The following is a 17,000-nucleotide window of genomic DNA, read 5'->3' as shown; positions in this document are numbered from 1 at the left end:
AAAAAAAAAAAAAAAATACATTGCTGCTACCAGCATCCAGAAGGTCAGTCACCCCAGCCCAAGGAGCAAGCATAGTCCTGAATGGCTTCCCAGGTTCCATCACCACCTCAGTGTTACTACCACATCTGAACTGGAAAGACTTGGAGAAGCCCAGAGGAACTGAATAGTCTTGCCACTGCCATGTCTGGTAAACATGGTGGGGCAGCCCCCCACACCTTGGGCAGGACTGAGCAAACACTTTACCTCTCATTTGTGAAAGTGGATTCCTGGGTCTCCTCTTCATCTGTAATCTCACTTAGCCCCTACAGAAACCAAAGTGCTCTTAGATCTCCCTGAAGATCTTCCAGCCCCTCTGAGCCATCCCAGAGGGAGTGAGCACCCAGGCCTGAGCCCTCCAACAAGAACCAGGTTTAGTCGCTGCCTGCAAACTCAGGCAGGGTCCCTCACCTTTGGCAGAAAAGTCGAAGGCCCAGAAAACAAACAGAGGTAGAACCTAAAACAACAGAGCAGAGTGAGGGCTGGGTGAGACAAGGCCTCCGCCTTCCCACCATTTATACACAAGCACACAAAGTGATGTTACCTAACCCGGCACTACTCTGGTCAACGTGTCATTGACCTGCGCTCTGTGAAAACCACATGGCCACCCTCCCTGCCACTTTGCAGGCAGCACACCAGCACCCAGCACTCACTTCTTTGCTTTGGCACTGTTGGGGAAGTCCACCACCACACCACCAGTGAAGCCAGCCTTGATGGCCTGGGTAGTGATCAGCTCTAACTGAGAAGAGGAAGACAGTGAGTCAGTAAAACATCTTCCCACTCCGGTCCCCTCCAGAAGCCAGTCTGTTCCCAGCACAGACCTAGCCTGGGAAAATTGAAGGTTTTCTGTATCAGACTGTTCCCAAATCTGAGTCCCCACAAGTGACACAGAGCAAAGTACAGGCTATAAGCAGCTGTGGCATACATCTCCCTCAGGGGAGTTATGTGGAATAAGCAATTCCTCTAGTTCTCACTTCTTAGCCCAGGGAAACATCTTCTCAGTTAGATGGGGAAATGAATGACCACCAAGTGAGAGACAAACCATTCGTGTTATCAGTCAGAGAAAGCTCACCATTTGTCAGCCGGTGTCTCTCCCTACCTCCCCTCACTTCTCTTGCGGTACACTCCACAGAACCAACAACTGCTTACGTTCTTTCACCCTCCTCCCCACTTATTTATTTGGTTATGGAAATTGGTAATTTCATATCATCTGTACTATCATTTTATCCATCAAGAGAAGACAAATACCCTCCTACTCCACGTCCTCAGGATGTCGAGTCACAGAACATTCCACGGGAGCCACAAGGACCACTCTCGGATTCTCTCTCTCCCTTCCCACCAATCAGCATAACATCCTCTTCAGACACTTCCCACAAGCAAGAGGCAGGTAAGAAAAATAGGACAATTTATCTTTCTGGGCCCTAATCCTCCCTGCACCTCTGGTAGCCAAGGGCTCACCTGCTCAGAGTTCTCAGGGTACAGCTGCAGGACAGCTCGGGCTCCACGGACCTGTAAGCAACAGAAACACCACTCTAATGACTACGTCAGACACTTTTCCTTATTCACTAGTTATTTGAGTTTCCAGAATGGTACAAGGCACTATTCTTAGGACTAGAGAAAAAGCCATGAATGAAAGAGTCCTGGAAATTCTGGAACATTTTAATAGGGGAGACAGTTTAATTTGCAGTAGTGTTTTACTATAAATAATCACTACCAAAAAGTGAAGGGATGGTAAGCAGACTACTTTTGGTTCAAGGAAGACCTCTAAGGACACTTGAGACCTGAATCGAGTTGGTGGGACCTGGCGATTTAAACATTAAGGGAACGAGCTTCTCAGCAGGGAAGGCAAGCACAGAGGCCCTCAGAATTTCAAGATCAACTCTGGTGCAGGAGTGGGAGAGAAACTCAGTAACACATAAGACCCACCAGCCATTTGCAGGAATAATCAACCCTTGCAAAACAGGTGAGGTGGAGAGGCGAAGGGGACCAAGAAACAAATGAATCCTTCAAAACAGCAGAAGACTTCATTTAGGAATTATAATGGCAAACTACCACCTAATCATAGTTAACGATGGAAACACATCAATTGTAAAGAAATTTGAAGAGGGCATTGGTGGCGTATGGGTGACAGAAGGTATTTGGAGGATACTTTACAAGGTGTCCTCTATGGCCTGGACACAAGATCCCTGGCTTCACTCTGGAGTCCATATCCCAAGATTAATTCCTGACTAAAACTAAGCATTGTGGACATAGGAAGTTGATCAGTCTCAGACTGACATACATCATATTAGGGATTGTCAGTCCACTGAGCCTCCTGTTTAGGCCAAGGACCTGGACAGATTCAACCACAATAAGATCCCACCACCCTGCATGGCCCACTTGAGTGACTTTCCCATGAGACAGCTCTGCTTCATACTCTATCTGTGGGGCAAGAAAAGTGACAGCCAGCCAGATGGGGAGATTTCATACTCACCAGAACAGAATAAAGTGAAGAAAAAAAGCAGTACAGGCGCTTGGCAGGATTGTCAGACTTCTTGTTGGCATTACAGAGCCATTGTACTGCAGAAATGCTACAGAAGGAAAAGACCTAGTCAGGGACAGGACCAACACATCACTCCCTTGACTCAAGAGTCTGACACCAGACATTTCAGGTGAAGCACTCCTGCCCACAACTCCCTTTAGGGGATGTGCAGGTTCACTCTAAGTCACTACAACTCTGGAGCAAAACAGTCAGTGCTACACTCAGCATTAACTTCCACACATCCAGTCCAAAGAAACTTTATTTCTACATGCATCTCAAACTAAAATTACTCAGCACACCATGACTGTCCCTACCCCCTACCCCTAATTGTCTTCCTCTGATCAAGGGAAACATGCTTTATAGTGCTGCACAAAGTCAATCATTCACTCTCCTTGATCAGCTTTTCCAGCCATACCTGTTAAGAGTCATCACAATCCCAAGACTTCTTTCTGGCACTCCTTTCCTCACCACTGTGCACACATACCCACAGAAACCCAAAACCCTTGTCTCCCACTGCCTCTCCCAGCTTTACTTCCACCAGGTTGCTTCAACAACCTAACTTATTTCTCCTCTCTCTTCTCCTATATGATCTAAAACACAGACTTGACCTTGTTACTCGCCAGCTCCCAACTGAAAAAGCCCATAGTTTAGGATGGCATGACAAGTCTTCTAGAGACCAACACCACACAATCTCATCTTCTATGAACTCTCTCACACATCCCTATTATCTGTCGAGCTCCTCTCCTCACACTTCCCCACTTCTGTGCCTTTGCGCATACTAGTCCTTCACTCAGAAAGAACTTGTCCTTGATTATCCAAATTCCTCCCAGTCTTTAAGACTCAACCCCAACCCTTTCTCCTGCTTATCTTCATGACTCTGGTGAGCCCCATGACATCCCAGTGCACTCTCAACCTGGTGGTAGTTGAATGCTCCACTTCCTACAGCATCTAACAAATCATGGGGAGACTAAAGAACAGGGACCACATTTCATTTCAAACTCCACAACACCCTGTACAATGTATTACATATAACAAATGTATGTTTTCTAAGCTTGTCATACCATTTTTCCTCTTAAAAACAAACTAAAAATAATTGTTCCTATAGCATACAGAACCCACTGCTGGCCATTTTTCTGCAGTTAAGAACATCTCACTAAATTATAAAAAACCAACTGCTATGCTAGAAAATGTTTCTTTTTTCCCCTTCAATCATTTTCCCAAACATAAACCAATCCCTTACACCCAACCAAGAAACTCTTCAAACCCAAATTTTTATACTCCACACCTGCTTCCTATTCTATATCTGCATGCTTACTATTCAACCTATGATCACAGAAGGTCTCCTTCCAAGGGATTAAATGATGACTTCCTCCCCTGCTTCCTACCTCCTTGCTTCTATTGTGAGAATAGAATAAAAAAATTGTTTTTATATTTCATACTTGTTGACTCCTGTGATTATTTTGCACTTCCAGGTTCAGACACCACTGGAATAGATTCTCTGTTTTGTGGTGTGTGTATCAGGGGAGAGGGGTGATAGTGATCTAGGAGCCATTTTGTGGGCCCTAGCAGCAGTCTGGTGCCTGGCAGCCATCTTATTGCCTTCACTTTGATGTACTCTGTAGCCGAGAGTAGTGCAGACTGTTCCAGTATCCAGTGGCATAGGAGCCCATTCTGGGTCGTCAGGGCCAGTTACTATTACATACATGAAGTTCTTTGCTTTCTGTGGGCTCTTTTTGATAATGGAAGGCACCATCCTCCACTACGGAGCACTTCAAAATGAAGGCAATAAGATGGCTGCCAGGCACCAGACTGCTGCTGGGGCCCACAAAATGGCTCCTAGAGGTTCAGAAGATCAACACCACCCACCACCCCCCTCCCCCCATATGCACACCACAAAACAGAGAATATATTCCAGTGGTGTCTGAACCTGAAAGTGCAAAATAATCACAGGAGTCAACAAGTATGAAATATAAAAAACAACCAATTTTTTACTTTATTCTATTCTCACAAGTCTAAAACTCCTGGAAGATAAATATTCTTAGTATCAAGGTTGACTCTGCTGCACTGCCATGTTTCAGAAGCACTGGTCTACAGGACTAAAAGCAGGATGTAAAGATTCTTACCTGATACAACCATCAAAGGAGCCTGGTTTGAAGGGAATGCCTTGGCCCATGTCCCCCAGAAGCAGGTCTCCCTCTGTGTCTCGGTCCAAGGCTGCATCTATATTGGAGAACGTATGACAAGAAAATAGATGATATGCCTAACTGCTCCAAACACAAAAAGAGACAGTTTACCCCAGTGTTAAATAGGACATACTTACCCAGCATGGCAGGGCTGATGTCAATGCCCACCCAATAGTGCCCTTCATCTGAGAGATAATCTCCACTCAACCCAGAACCACAGCTGGAAGACACAAGCCAAAAAATGGACTCAACAGTCCATTTACTTTGTGATAGCAAAGACATTCCACCACCTGGACAATTGGTAGTGAATGCCAGGATCTTACCCAATATCCAACAGGTAACAGGGTTGACTCTCAGGCAGATTTAGGAGCTCCAGTGCTCGCCCAGCCATCTTGGTCTGGACATCAATGATCCGTGAGCTGGGAAGGTAAAAACATAAGCCAGTGTGTGACAGGGTCCTGGACTAAAACTTCGCCTAGAATGGGGGAAAAAACGCCAAAGATGAGAAAAGGAACAAGCATCCTGGAGTACTCTTTCCTGTTTAACCAAGTCAACTACAGGTACTTAAAAGTGATATCAAATGTCCAGATAATGCAGCAACACCTTATTTTGTTGTGACATATTTTAATGGTACAGCTACAAGGCTCACATGAAATTGTTAATAGACACCTAGCTAATGACCATCCACTGGCTATTTTTAACTCTGTCAGACTTTGCTATTACATTACTTAAGAACGTTTTTCCTGAATTACCCACCACCACACAAGAATGAATGATGCACAATAAAAATGGCTAGCAGTGCTATCCATGAGGAATACAACTCAAGTCACATAGGATTTTCAAGTAGCCATCATTAAAAATAAATTAACTAAAGCGAGTAAATAACCCAAAAATACCTAGTAATATTTTCCTTCTCCCAGCCCCCCCATGTTATAAATATCATTTCAACATATATTTTTTAAATGATAAGTCATCCAACCTAATGGTGATGTACCCATTGGTTACCACATTGAACAGAGTTAGCCTAGAGTGTATGTTTTTCCCAAAATCAAAAGAAAGGACTATACATAAATGTTTTCAAAATGCCCAATACAGGTCTCTGCACACTGGAAAAGTTTGTATCTGCAGCATAATGAGCTTGGGTCAGAGATTCTGTTTTGAGCTCTAATTTGAACGGAAACAGTTATCCGTGGAATTTTCTAGAGAGCGGTGTATGAGAAAGTAGACTTGGAAGTGGTGGCTCCAGCCTTCCCGGGTTCAGGGACTTCGGAGTCGTATAAATTTTACCTTCTATAAAACTCCCATACTATAGCGACGGTTGTTGGGGGGCATTTAGTGAGGTAATGTAAATAGGGACACACAGCAAACACCCTGTGGATAACACTTCCTCTCCCCCAACAGGACCCACTGCCTCCTGGTGATCTGTCACAAGTTGAACACGAGTGGTCACATTCAACTTTGAAAACCCAGGGAAAGTAGGTGTGCCCACGCCCACTTTAATGCTTAATTCGTAGGCCCAGAAGGTCTTGCCGTTTACTTAAAAGTCAGGTACTTCATCAGAAATGGGCTCAACCCAGGTCTTTTCCTTCTCCCAGACCCCAAATTCTATGCTTTCCAAGCAAAGCCCGCGCGCGGTCTGGGCGACTTGCCGGCTCCCGACCCCCGACGCCCGACGCCGCGCAACCTCCAGGCTCCCCTCACTTGCGCACGTATTTCCGGGCTTCATTCTTGTCGTAAAACTACGGGAAATAAAAACAGAAAGGGGAGTAATTCAAGATGAGGACCCGCTGTTAAGAAAGAAGGGTGCCCATAGGCTGTCGGTCTCACCAGCTCCGGGGGTCCGCCGTGCTCTGGTCTCCGTCCGCGACACGCCATCTCCACCCTTCGGCAGCGCCTCTGGTGGCGGCGAGCCACGCGTCGGATATTTATGTCCTGGACGCCGCGACTGGCTCAGATTGCGCATGCTCCGCCCCTCTCCCCGCCCACCTTTCCCCTCCATTGGCTAGCGGACCAACGCTACGGGCCAGCGCGCACCGCCCATTGGCCAGTTCATCTTGCACCGCCCGCCGTTTCCATTCAAGATGGCAGCCAAGAGCGATCTGAGGTGGCCGCGCTTGTTACTGTGGAGGCTGTGGCAGGCCGGGGGGCCTCCACCGAAGCCGGCATCGGGCCTGGGCCTAGACGCGAGGACGTACTCCCAGGGCGACGGCCCGTACTCGCGCACGGCGCTCTATGAGCTGCTTGGCGTCCCCTCCACTGCCACGCAGGCGCAAATCAAGGCAGCCTATTACCGGCAGAGCTTCCTCTACCACCCCGACCGCAACTCCGGGAGCGCCGAAGCTGCCGAGCGCTTCACGCGCATCTCTCAGGCCTACGTGGTGCTGGGCAGTGCCACCCTGCGTCGCAAGTATGACCGCGGCCTGCTCAGCGACGAAGACCTGCGCGGGCCGGGCGTCCGCCCCTCCAAGACGCCCGCAGCCGACCCGGGTTCGCCCTACGCCCGGCCGCCCGCCTCTCAGCGCCACAGTGGTGGTCAGACTGCGTCGGGCGCCAGCCGCACCATGTTCGATTTTGACGCCTTTTACCAGGCGCACTACGGAGAACAGCTAGAGCGCGAGCGGCGCCAGAGGGCCCGGCGGGAAGCCCTTCGCAAGCAGCAGGAGGATCGGGCCAAGAAGGGCCTCCACTGGGACGAGACCCGAGACACGGCTTTCGTTTTCCTTCTCCTCACGTTCTTCATCATCATCGGCTTTCGTTTTTAATGGAGAGAGGAGGGAAGGGAGCAGCCCCAGCCAGTCCCAAGAAAAAGGCCTTTCCAAGTCTCTGGAACCTTTGCCTTCCATAGTCTACCTCTTCTGGGTTCCGAAGAAGGAACTGCGCTTCCATTCCTCCTCTCCCGTTGGCCTGCACAGCCCTCCCTGTGCTGCAGAAAGGAAGCTTTTCCACGTCGAAGAAAGAGGCCTCGCGATGCACAGCCCCGAAAACCTGAGACCGAAGGGTTTTCTGGAGTCCTTCCAGAGGTTGCCTTCCCGATGCAGTCAGCTTCTGGAACACTTGGTCTGGCTTTATTGTAAAGCTCTGAGCGAAAGGTGTGTGCCCTTACCCCAAATTGTACCGTGGGGTTCCCCTGTTAACCTTGAAACGTGCAATGTGGCCAGTTGTTGACTGCCAAAAGAAAAAATTCTGGGTTGTACCACCCTTGTCTTTCTTTAGTTTCCCAAGCTGCAGACCTGATGTAGGATGAGAATGTGATTTGTGGAAATCTGGCCGTTCTTCGGTGGTCAGCCCCAGCCGCCTTATGTTGGGCGTGTAGTAGTGGGAAAGTCAAGTGGGCGAGTGTAAGGATGAGTGTTCCTGTGCCCATACTTACCCAGGTGTGATCTTGAAGGAGTGACACTTTGAGTGTGACCCCAGTGAAGCAAACCATTGTTCTCTAAGTGTTTGCACTTTATCATTATTATTATTATTAATCAACAAGCTACCAGAGCCATGTTTGTCCTGATGGATAATGACAGTGTGCCATTCACCTGGTTGTCCCTTTGCCAGCCAGCCCCATTACTAAGTGCAGCCACCCACCGCTCCCAGAAACAACAATAAAAAAGAGAGTTTAAGTGTGACCCATCTTCTGTTTAGCTACAGTGCTTATCGCAGATCCCATAAACCAAGGCCTTAAAACACAGTTGCTTGAGGCTGTGGGGAACTTGGGGAGCATGGAGTAGATTACGCAGTAGGGTTACTAAGGAAAAGGCAGGAGGCACATGGTGGAATTAGATTTATTCTTTTTCTAATTCATGCTAGTCATGCACTTGGCTAGAGCTGTAGTAGGCAGCTCGTAACTCGTAGTTACTACATGTAGGGAGTGGGTTGGCTGTGACATTTTATGTGCTGTAGCTGAGGGTAAGACTGCGGGGAAAACATTTGCAAGAAATCTAACACAAGGGTGAAGGCCTAAGTCTCGAGTCTAAACAAAGCAGAGGTGCTCTGACATATTAACATCAATTCCCATACTCAATCTTTTGCGTGTATGAATTGGGGTAAACCCGCAGCTGGCTCAACAAGGATCTTTTGGAAACCATTTGATTCCCTGCGGGTATCGACCTGAAGCAAACTCGTAGGCACAAGTTTGCAGTGACCATAGAATTCAGTAGTAGAGATTTGAGCACATCCTGGTTTAGACATCATGGGCTCAGTTGAGGGGAGGAAATACATACTTTCAAAAAGAAAGCTTAGTTAAATGTACAGAAACTAATTCTCTACAAGCATTTGGGGCATAACTATCAAAAGTAGGCTGGGTTTCTTGCATTTACTTTGTAAAAGCACCAGTGGTCTGTAACAGCTAGGACCCTTCTCAGATTTGTTTTCTCAGTGAAGATCACTGCCAAGAATCTTCCCTGGGGCCCCAGAATCTGAAAGTAGATAGAAGTTCCAGAAAGTTGACAGGAGGCTAGGGGATCTAGACTGTGAAACATCTGTAACATTCCAGAACTTTACATGCAACTCCAAGCAGAATAGTCTAAAAGCCTGGAATTAATCCCACTCTACTTTAACAGTACCATCCTCCCCATCTCAGGTTTTTTTTTAAGCCAGAGCTAACCTCTTAGAGACCCATTCCCTATGCTTCCTAGAACTGACACCCCCCTCCCTTGCAGGACACCCCCCTCTGATTCGGTGGTAACATTTCTCCTCCCACCCTCCTCCCCCCACCATTTGGGATTGTCCCAGATCTTCCCTTTCTCAGCTTCTTGCTAAACCAGGCTGTGGACATTAGCCCTAACCTTGTGGGGGTTGTTCCCCAATTCATGATTGTGGAGAAAGGCTCAAGCACACTCAGCCTTAGCCCCTTTTCTCCTTTTGATCACAAACAAAAACAAAACTCTCTCGAAGTTTGAACCTGGAATGGGAGATTGGGACCACAGGGACCCTTCTTGCCCAGGTTGAGAATGGGGGGGTACAAGTAAAATACCAGCTATGTGAGCAGCTTGCATGGGATCTAAATGGGAAGACCCAGTACGACAGGATCGCAGGTATACATATGGGGGCAGTTGTGATACTACTGTCTTTGGACTTGATCAGGACTTCATTTCCCCTGAGCCAAACTGCCTTCCCTGCTCTGGTGCCCTTTATTTCTGGGTTAAATGGATCCCAGTGCTAAGGGAGTAGCATTTCTTATTTCAGGGCATTTCACTCGCTGAGTGCACCTTGCCCTCTGTTATGGTCCCTACCTGAGCCAGGATGAACGAGAACAGCTTACCTTAGGCCAATGTCCACTCATTGACTCCAAATATATTTCATTATTATGGCCACAGTCTGAGCCTAATGCACCAAGGGTGAAGCCCAAATGAGTGGCCACCAGTCAATTTGGGGGAAATGGGGCATGGGGAAAACTGTTTCTCAGAACTTCAGGCTTTCTGGAGGTCACTAGACCCAGCTGGTCAGTGAGACTTTACTTTCGAGTTCAGTGCACTAGAAAAGTGGCCTCTAACCTGGACTTCGCTTCCTTCAGTTCCTCCACCCTATGATGAGGTTTCACACTGCCACCTGCCCATGAATGGGATCATAGGGATAGCCCACCTTACCCATCCCTAGTGGCTGGGTTCTCTCACTAGCCAAGATTAATCATGTGTCCTGAGGTCAGAATGTCACAGTGGACCTAGTTACCCCTATCTCTTAGAGCTGTCTGAATTTGGGGTTCTGTCACTTGAAGTGGGTCAGCACAACCATCCTGCTTTTATCCCTTTAATGTTCACACTGGTAGTTCTGGAAGGGAACTGTCCTTAGACAAATGAAGAGGAGAACCAAGAACAGGCTACGGCCAGCCTGCATGCTGTTTGGCAATTACTTAAAATAAGTAGCCAACATTCAACACTTAGGAGCCTTTGCAATCAAAGATAGATTTCTGACTTCTTTCCAAAAAATGAGAAGATGTACTGCCATCAACTACATTCATGTGCCTGCTTAGCACCTGGGAGAAGCACTAAAATCTATCTTTCAGACAGGACATTGCTCCCCAATTCACTGTACTACCACCAACAGAGGGGAAGTGTAAAAAGACCTTGGTTCACATACTTGCATCATTTTGCTCACAGTAGAGAAATCTCTCTACCCATGTCTATCAAGAGAGAAAGCAAAAGGATCAAGCATTTCCAGAAATATAGGGAAAGGTGAAGTTCTTTGTGAAAACAGACTGCTTTGCACCTCTGTACCCTTTATGACCCCAACATACATTTGAATTTGCAGGTCCCTAGGCTACAGCATATGCTGCTACAAGAACTCACTGTATTTACAGGGAGGCAGAGTGTAGATCTTATTTGCATTGTGGCATAAGAAGACTCTTGAGAAGGCTACAGCCATGGCAAGGCCCTCAACATCCAGGTAGAGTATAGTAACACCAATTCTTACACTCAGTCTTTTGTGTAAAATCCTTATAGAAGATGAGGTAAACACTGCAGCCAGTCCAGCTTGGTCTCTTGGAAACCATTTGATTCTCTAGTCTTAGGGTCAGGGTAAGTTCTTAGCCATGGCTTTGCAATTACCAAATGAGTCAGTGGTAAAGACTTAAGCCCATCTGGTTTAGGCCTACTTAGCCCAGTAAATCTTGATTGGCAAAAATGTGTATTTATTGTTATTTCATATTTGGAAAACAAGGGGGTAAGCTTAGGAAAATAAGAAACAGCTAGTGATTCCCAAATAAGTAGGTGTGCATAACAGACTGCTGCTGCTGTTGGGTTTTTTTTTTTTTTTGATTCATTTTACATTTTAAAAGGACAGTTTTATTAGGAAAAGGAAAAAGGAAAGGAGCGGTATTTGCATACTCTTAGGCAGGCAGAGAGAGCTCCCATAACAGACTTTCTTGAGGGACAGAAACTTTTTTTTTTCAACTGGTATAGTTTTGTTATTTGACTATTTTTTGTTTTGGTTTGTTAACACACTTGTGGTTTATAATAGGTGGGACTTAATCATAGGCCTACTTACTCATGTAGACCTTCAAGTTTGTTCTCTCTCACAGGATAGCTGGGAACAAGCCCTGGGGCCCTCGAACCTTGAGGCAAAGTTCTAGAGAGTTTCAGGCATGAGACCTTCCAGAACATTTCTGTGTACTTTCAAGCAGCAGCACTAGTGAATTTTGTTAACTTCCAACTAAGCTTTTCCCATAGTCCAGAACTAGGACCATTCCACTCTGGTGGTATCAGTACCACTGACCTTAGGTATTTTTCAGGATTTTGTTTCCTATCCCCTCCAACAATCTTAGTGTTTTGAGGAAGTGGAAGGATTTGTGAAGAAACCCATCTGGTTCCCATGGTAACATTCTTCTCCCCTCTCAACCCTTCCCTTGCTTTTTTTTTTTTTTTTTTTCTCTTCTTACCTATCCTGGGAAGAGTAGGATAAACCAGGCTGTGGATGGTAGCTTCTGCCTAGAGCCTGCCACCCAATTCATGACAGTGGAGAAAGACATGCCCAATGACCTTGGCCAATTTTCTCCTTTTGGTTACAATGAAAAACTCTGGAGGCATGGACCGGGAATGCAAGGCTAGGGAAGAGGAGCCCAGCCTGCCTCCCTGCTGCACCGAATGTGGGAGTCTTCCAGGGCTGCTCTATCTTGTTACCGCAGGCAGGCACACTGTGGTTCCTTTGCCCCATGAGCATCTCAGGTGCTAGCAGTGAACTGCTGAGTACAAGAACCAAGGCAGTTGTGAACAGAGTGGGCACGTGGCACTTTGTTCCTCCGTTGGGTAAATCTGACTGCCTGGACATGAAAGCGCAAAAGGGGCAGTCCTTCCAACTGTTGCCAAAATCTCGAAAGCTCCCACCATGAAGTCACTCAGGCAGTGCTCAAGCATGCATCTTTAGGGATGGGAACCCTCTGAAGCAGCCCTGACTTCAGAGCTTCATTGTCAACCAGAATCTGGCTTCCTGTGGTTTCCACCCATTGTTCTGGGCTCTGACCTCTGGCTCTCAGTGAAGCATCCTATAGAGAGATTCACACACCACACATGAATCTCCACACAGGTCCTCCACTGTTCCTGCAGGATTTGGTCCCAATCCTCTCCCATCCTTATTCCAGAGGTGCTGTTTTGAGGGTCTCCTCACAGCATAAAACTTCAGTGAAAAGTAGACAACCCAACATGTCCTCCTTTCTAGATGGTTATATCCTATTAGCATGACCAAGATCCCATTAGCGTCTGCAGCCCTCTGTCCTCTCCCACTGGCAGGATGTGCCATGCCTCCCTGAGAAGCTACACCTCATTACACTTGCCTAAGCTGATCCAGGGCATGTTCCTCCTCCCTGAGCTTTTGCCCCACACTCATCAGCAAAGCTGGCCACCTAGTGTTTTCCAGTTGAAGATAGAAACCTTCAACCCTAAGGGGCCTCCCCTTCTTCACTCAGTGGGAGTGGTCACTTGACAGGCCAGAAAAGGAGCAGCAGCATACGGGCAACCCAGGGAAAGGTGCACACAGGGGTGGCTACTGTAGAACAGTAGTAGAGCAGAGTGTGCTCTGACCAGAAGTGCTGGGAAGTTAAGAGTTAGGAAAGACTCCTGCAGTTGGTACTCAGAGGCTTCATGGCCGAGGCAGGAGCAGTGCTGGATATGAAGGACAGCTGGGCTTTGGATGGGCAGAGGGAGGGAGGGCATCTCAAGAGTAGGCAGTGCAGGAGCTGAGATGTGGAGGCTGCAACAGCAGAGTGACTGGTTTTGGGAGCAGAGAGGAGTCGGGGCAGCAGCATCATCCTCATCATCACATTTATTGACGGCCCCTGGGAGGCGGGGCTAGGGACAGAACATACAAAGACAAGGACCTGCCCTCAAAAAGGTTCCATTCTAAGGAGACAGGGACAGAAAAATACAGAATGGTCTTTCCTGGGGGGAGCTGACTCTCACCTGTGCAGGTCAGAAGCCCCTGGCCTACCTGGCCCAGGTTCTGGAGCATGAGGGGGGCACATAGTAGGTCCAGAGCCATGGTATCCCTAGCCCCACAGCTGGGCCCTCACCACCTGGCTCCCAGGCAGTGGACCCCAGAACTGGGGGAAAGGTGGGCTCAGGACATGATGGAATACACTCCTGTCAGCCGTGGCATTGTGCGCACCCAGTGGAGTGGCAGGGTACAGGGCCCCCTGGGGGAAGCAGGCATCTTCCCAGGCCCCCAGGAAGAAAGTTCTTTCATTGGGACTGTCCCATCACCCAAGAGGCCCCACCCAGGGAGAAAAAAAGGCAGGGTTTCCTCAGCACTAGAGGCATAACACCCTGCCCACCCCACGGGGGCCCTCTCTCTGGGCATCTTCCAGGTGACCCTCCTCCCCAGCTCAGCCTCCAGGGCCAGGGCCTGCCTGAGGCCAGGGGGAGGGGCCTGCCCCTCCCCCCACCCAGGCAGTAGGGGAGGAGGAGGAGCCACGTGTCAAGTTTGTCTGGGCCCCCCTTTGGGGGGCCATACCCTGGATCCTACCGGTGGGGGGGCTCTGGCTGCGAGGGCCGAGGGCTCAGCAGAGGAGCTGGACCAAGGGGGCACCCGGGGGAGCCCTTCAGAGGGGGCACTGGGCGGGAGTCCAAGGGGGGCAGACTTCGGGGCACTGCTGGTGGCCCCCGGGAGGCCCCGGTGGGCAGGACAGCTGCAGCAGGGAAGGATCTGGGGGGCTCCACAGCAGCGGTGGGGGCTGGCTGAGCAGACCTTTCCCGGCGCCGCAGCAGCTCCTGCAGCTTCTCCGCCTGGGTCCGCCTCAGGTGGGCCAGGGCTCGGCCTCGTTGGAAGGCGGGCAGGAAGGCCTCCAGGCTCTGCTCCCCCAGCAGCAGCTGCTCCATCTGCTCCTGGGACAGGAGAGAAGGGACAGCTTGGGAGGATGACCAAAGACCTCACCCCCCAACCCTGAACCTCTCCAACCAGAGCAGCCCTGGACTGGTGGGTGGAGCAGCCGAGTTCCAGCCTTGACCTGCCTCTGACTTGCTGAGCGCTACGGATAAATGTCCGCTACTCAAGCCTTGATTTCTTGACTACACCAAACCCACTGGATCAGAGATGAGGCCTGATCAGAGATAGAACACACTTTGGGTGTCTGTCATCAAGACCAGGGCCATGACCTCTTCCCTACTTCCTTTCACTCACAGAGCTCCCAACCCAGCACCAAGAAGTCGGTCCCAGCAACTCTGGAAGAATGAAAAGTATCTTAAAGATAGGGTGGGTGTCCTTCCCTGATCCAGGCCCAGCCACCCCTCCCCTCACCTCAGCCTCCTGCTCAGCTTCTTCCAGCTCAGCCTGCAGCCAGCCCAGTGCGCAGTGGGGGCTCCAGCGATGCATGCTTTCCTCTGGGGGCCACAGAGGGACAGAGTGAAAAGCCCCTGCCCTCAGGGCCTGTGTGAGTCTGTGCTTCCCTCTCCCTCTCTGGAGCCTCAGTTTCCTCAACTGCACAATGCCCATGTGATCAGTTTGTTGCACCTCCCCCCAATCCTAGAGCAAAGAAGTAGGGGCTTTGTCACCTAGAGCACCCCAGGTCCTTGGGTATTGGGGTGTTTCCAGCCTGGCTCTGCTTACTTCCCAACTCAGTTTTCCAGAAGTAGCAACCCTCCACCTAGTCCCACCCTTCATGGCCTAGTGCTTACTCCCCAAGGCCAATAGAGAAGCGGCCAGCTGCCCCCACCCCTGGCGGCTCTCCCAGCTGTCCCCTCACCCAGTCGCTGCAGCTTGTCCGCACAGCTCTCAGCCACCTCTCGAAGTTCCTGGTACTTGATGGCCAGGGCGGCCCGGCCCATCTCCAGGCGGGGCCGCAGTGCCAGGTTCTCCTTGGCTAGTGCGTAGTTGGAGGCCAGGCATGCCTCGCGCTCCAGCTGCAGGCCCTGGAACTGCCCGCAGAGAAGAGCCAAGAGGCCAACTTAGGGAGTCGACCCATGTCCACCTACTACCACCCTGGGCCACAGGGCCCAAGGGCCAAGCCGAAGGCACCCCAACCTGCTGGAGGTGAGCCAACAGGTGGAAGGATTGCAGGCGGCCAGACCCAGCTTTGTCCTGAGCACCCTCTCTCAGCCTCAGTTTCCTCTTCTACAAAGTGAGCTAACAACATCTACCTCATGAGGTTGTTGTGAGACTTCAGTGAGGAAAACTGAAGGCCTCTACAAATGTTAGTTAATTTTTAATTTTTCAATTAATATGTCTGCTCAGTTCCCTGAGGAGTCCCCTCCCTCCTCTGTCCCATTTTCCATGCATGGGCAGCTTCCTCTCATTCCAGGCCTTTGTCTGCTTCCTCCTCAGGTGTTTATGCTGAAAACATTCCCACCCCCTGCTCTAACTCTCCAGAGTGATGTCTTCACCCTGTCCCTGCACAGTACCCCCTCATGTCACCCTTTCTTCCCTTCATACCACCTCCTCCTGCCCTCCAGTGGAATTCCCACACCCCAAGGAATACACACCCCCTTTTCTTCCCTGATCCGCTAGTACCTGCTCCCAGCTTTCCTTCTTTTGCAGAAAACAGATCCCTTGCTTTGCCTGGCCCTGGAGAATGCTTTCTCCTTCTGTTTCCAGGAGGGCCAAACCTCGCCTCCCTGGCCCTGGAGAACACACTACCCTCCATCTGTCCCCTATAGGATGTACATGCCCCCTCCTGCCCTCCTCCCTCCAACATACACTTTCCTTTCTGCTCCCCGATAGACAAGCAGCCCGGGCCTATCTCCTGTGAAATATACAACTTTCTCTTATGGTGGCCTATGGAATACACACCTCAGCTTTCAGTACCCCTCCCCAGTGGAAGACACAAAGCCCCCTCTTGTGCCCCAGGATGCCACCGTACCCCTAACTGTCCCCCCAGGTGTCAGGCCCTTAGTTTTTCTATGGAAGGTGCCTCCCCTTTCTGGCCCTATAGAACATGGGTGTGAGAGCCAGGGCCCCCCACAACATAGTCACCCCCCCATCCGGCCCCCGGAACACACCTCCCTGGAGCATCCGCTGTAGGACACGCCTCGCGGCCATCCCGGGGGTGCACAAGTACCTCCCTGGGTCTCCCGCACCGCACCCGCCCCAGGCCGTCTCCGGGAGCCCCCACCCCCGGGGGCGGCTCCGCCGGGCCCACTCGTACGTGCCAGGCTCCCGAGTCCACCAGCAGCCCAGCGGCCTGGCCCGTGCAACCCTTCAGTCGGTCGGCAGGTCCGGCAGGCCGCGGCCCGTCCCCCGCGCCCCCCGCCCGCGCCCCCCCGAGCTACCTTCCTGCTGAGCCGCACGATCCGGTCCAGCTTGGGCTCATCTTGAAGCAGGTCCCGGAGCTGTCCGGTGCTGAGGATCCC

The 17,000-nt window shown here is 50.2% G+C and overlaps 3 protein-coding genes across 3 annotated transcripts in view; 1 reads left to right on the top strand and 2 right to left on the bottom strand.

Annotated features, from left to right (window-relative positions):
- Window positions 1-6,644, bottom strand: part of WBSCR22 (Williams Beuren syndrome chromosome region 22) — an 11,003-nt gene extending 4,359 nt beyond the window's left edge. Inside the window, exons 1-10 of the mRNA XM_004688296.2 lie at window positions 6,568-6,644; window positions 6,442-6,479; window positions 5,064-5,159; window positions 4,878-4,960; window positions 4,681-4,777; window positions 2,510-2,606; window positions 1,495-1,545; window positions 690-775; window positions 448-493; window positions 244-302 (exon numbers count right to left, since the gene is read on the bottom strand). Of these exons, the coding sequence (XP_004688353.1) occupies window positions 244-302; window positions 448-493; window positions 690-775; window positions 1,495-1,545; window positions 2,510-2,606; window positions 4,681-4,777; window positions 4,878-4,960; window positions 5,064-5,159; window positions 6,442-6,479; window positions 6,568-6,615 (701 nt within the window). The 5' untranslated portion in view covers window positions 6,616-6,644. The remainder of the gene's footprint in view (window positions 1-243; window positions 303-447; window positions 494-689; window positions 776-1,494; window positions 1,546-2,509; window positions 2,607-4,680; window positions 4,778-4,877; window positions 4,961-5,063; window positions 5,160-6,441; window positions 6,480-6,567) is intronic.
- Window positions 6,645-6,809: 165 nt separating this feature from the next.
- DNAJC30 (DnaJ (Hsp40) homolog, subfamily C, member 30) lies at window positions 6,810-8,351 on the top strand. Its single transcript, XM_012728867.1, has one exon. It carries the CDS (start codon window positions 6,822-6,824, stop codon window positions 7,500-7,502), a length of 681 nt encoding a protein of 226 aa, XP_012584321.1. The 5' UTR covers window positions 6,810-6,821; the 3' UTR covers window positions 7,503-8,351.
- Window positions 8,352-13,473: 5,122 nt separating this feature from the next.
- On the bottom strand, window positions 13,474-17,000 carry VPS37D (vacuolar protein sorting 37 homolog D (S. cerevisiae); the record flags this gene model as incomplete). Its single annotated transcript, XM_012728885.1, has 4 exons — window positions 13,474-14,540; window positions 14,953-15,035; window positions 15,398-15,569; window positions 16,920-17,000. Coding segments are annotated over 4 exons (699 nt in total), but the record flags the coding sequence as incomplete, so codon positions are not given.

Source organism: Condylura cristata, unplaced genomic scaffold (assembly GCF_000260355.1).
Source record: "Condylura cristata isolate star-nosed mole 26May11 unplaced genomic scaffold, ConCri1.0 scaffold00024, whole genome shotgun sequence".
In the NCBI taxonomy this organism is placed as follows: Eukaryota; Metazoa; Chordata; class Mammalia; order Eulipotyphla; family Talpidae; genus Condylura; species Condylura cristata.
Note: the sequence above shows the minus strand (reverse complement) of the source record. Positions and strands in the feature narration are given on the sequence as shown.

Coding starts and splice junctions, on each gene's coding strand:
- DNAJC30 (XM_012728867.1), top strand. CDS start 6,822: ATGGCAGCCAAGAGCGATCTGAGGTGGCCGCGCTTGTTACTGTGGAGG.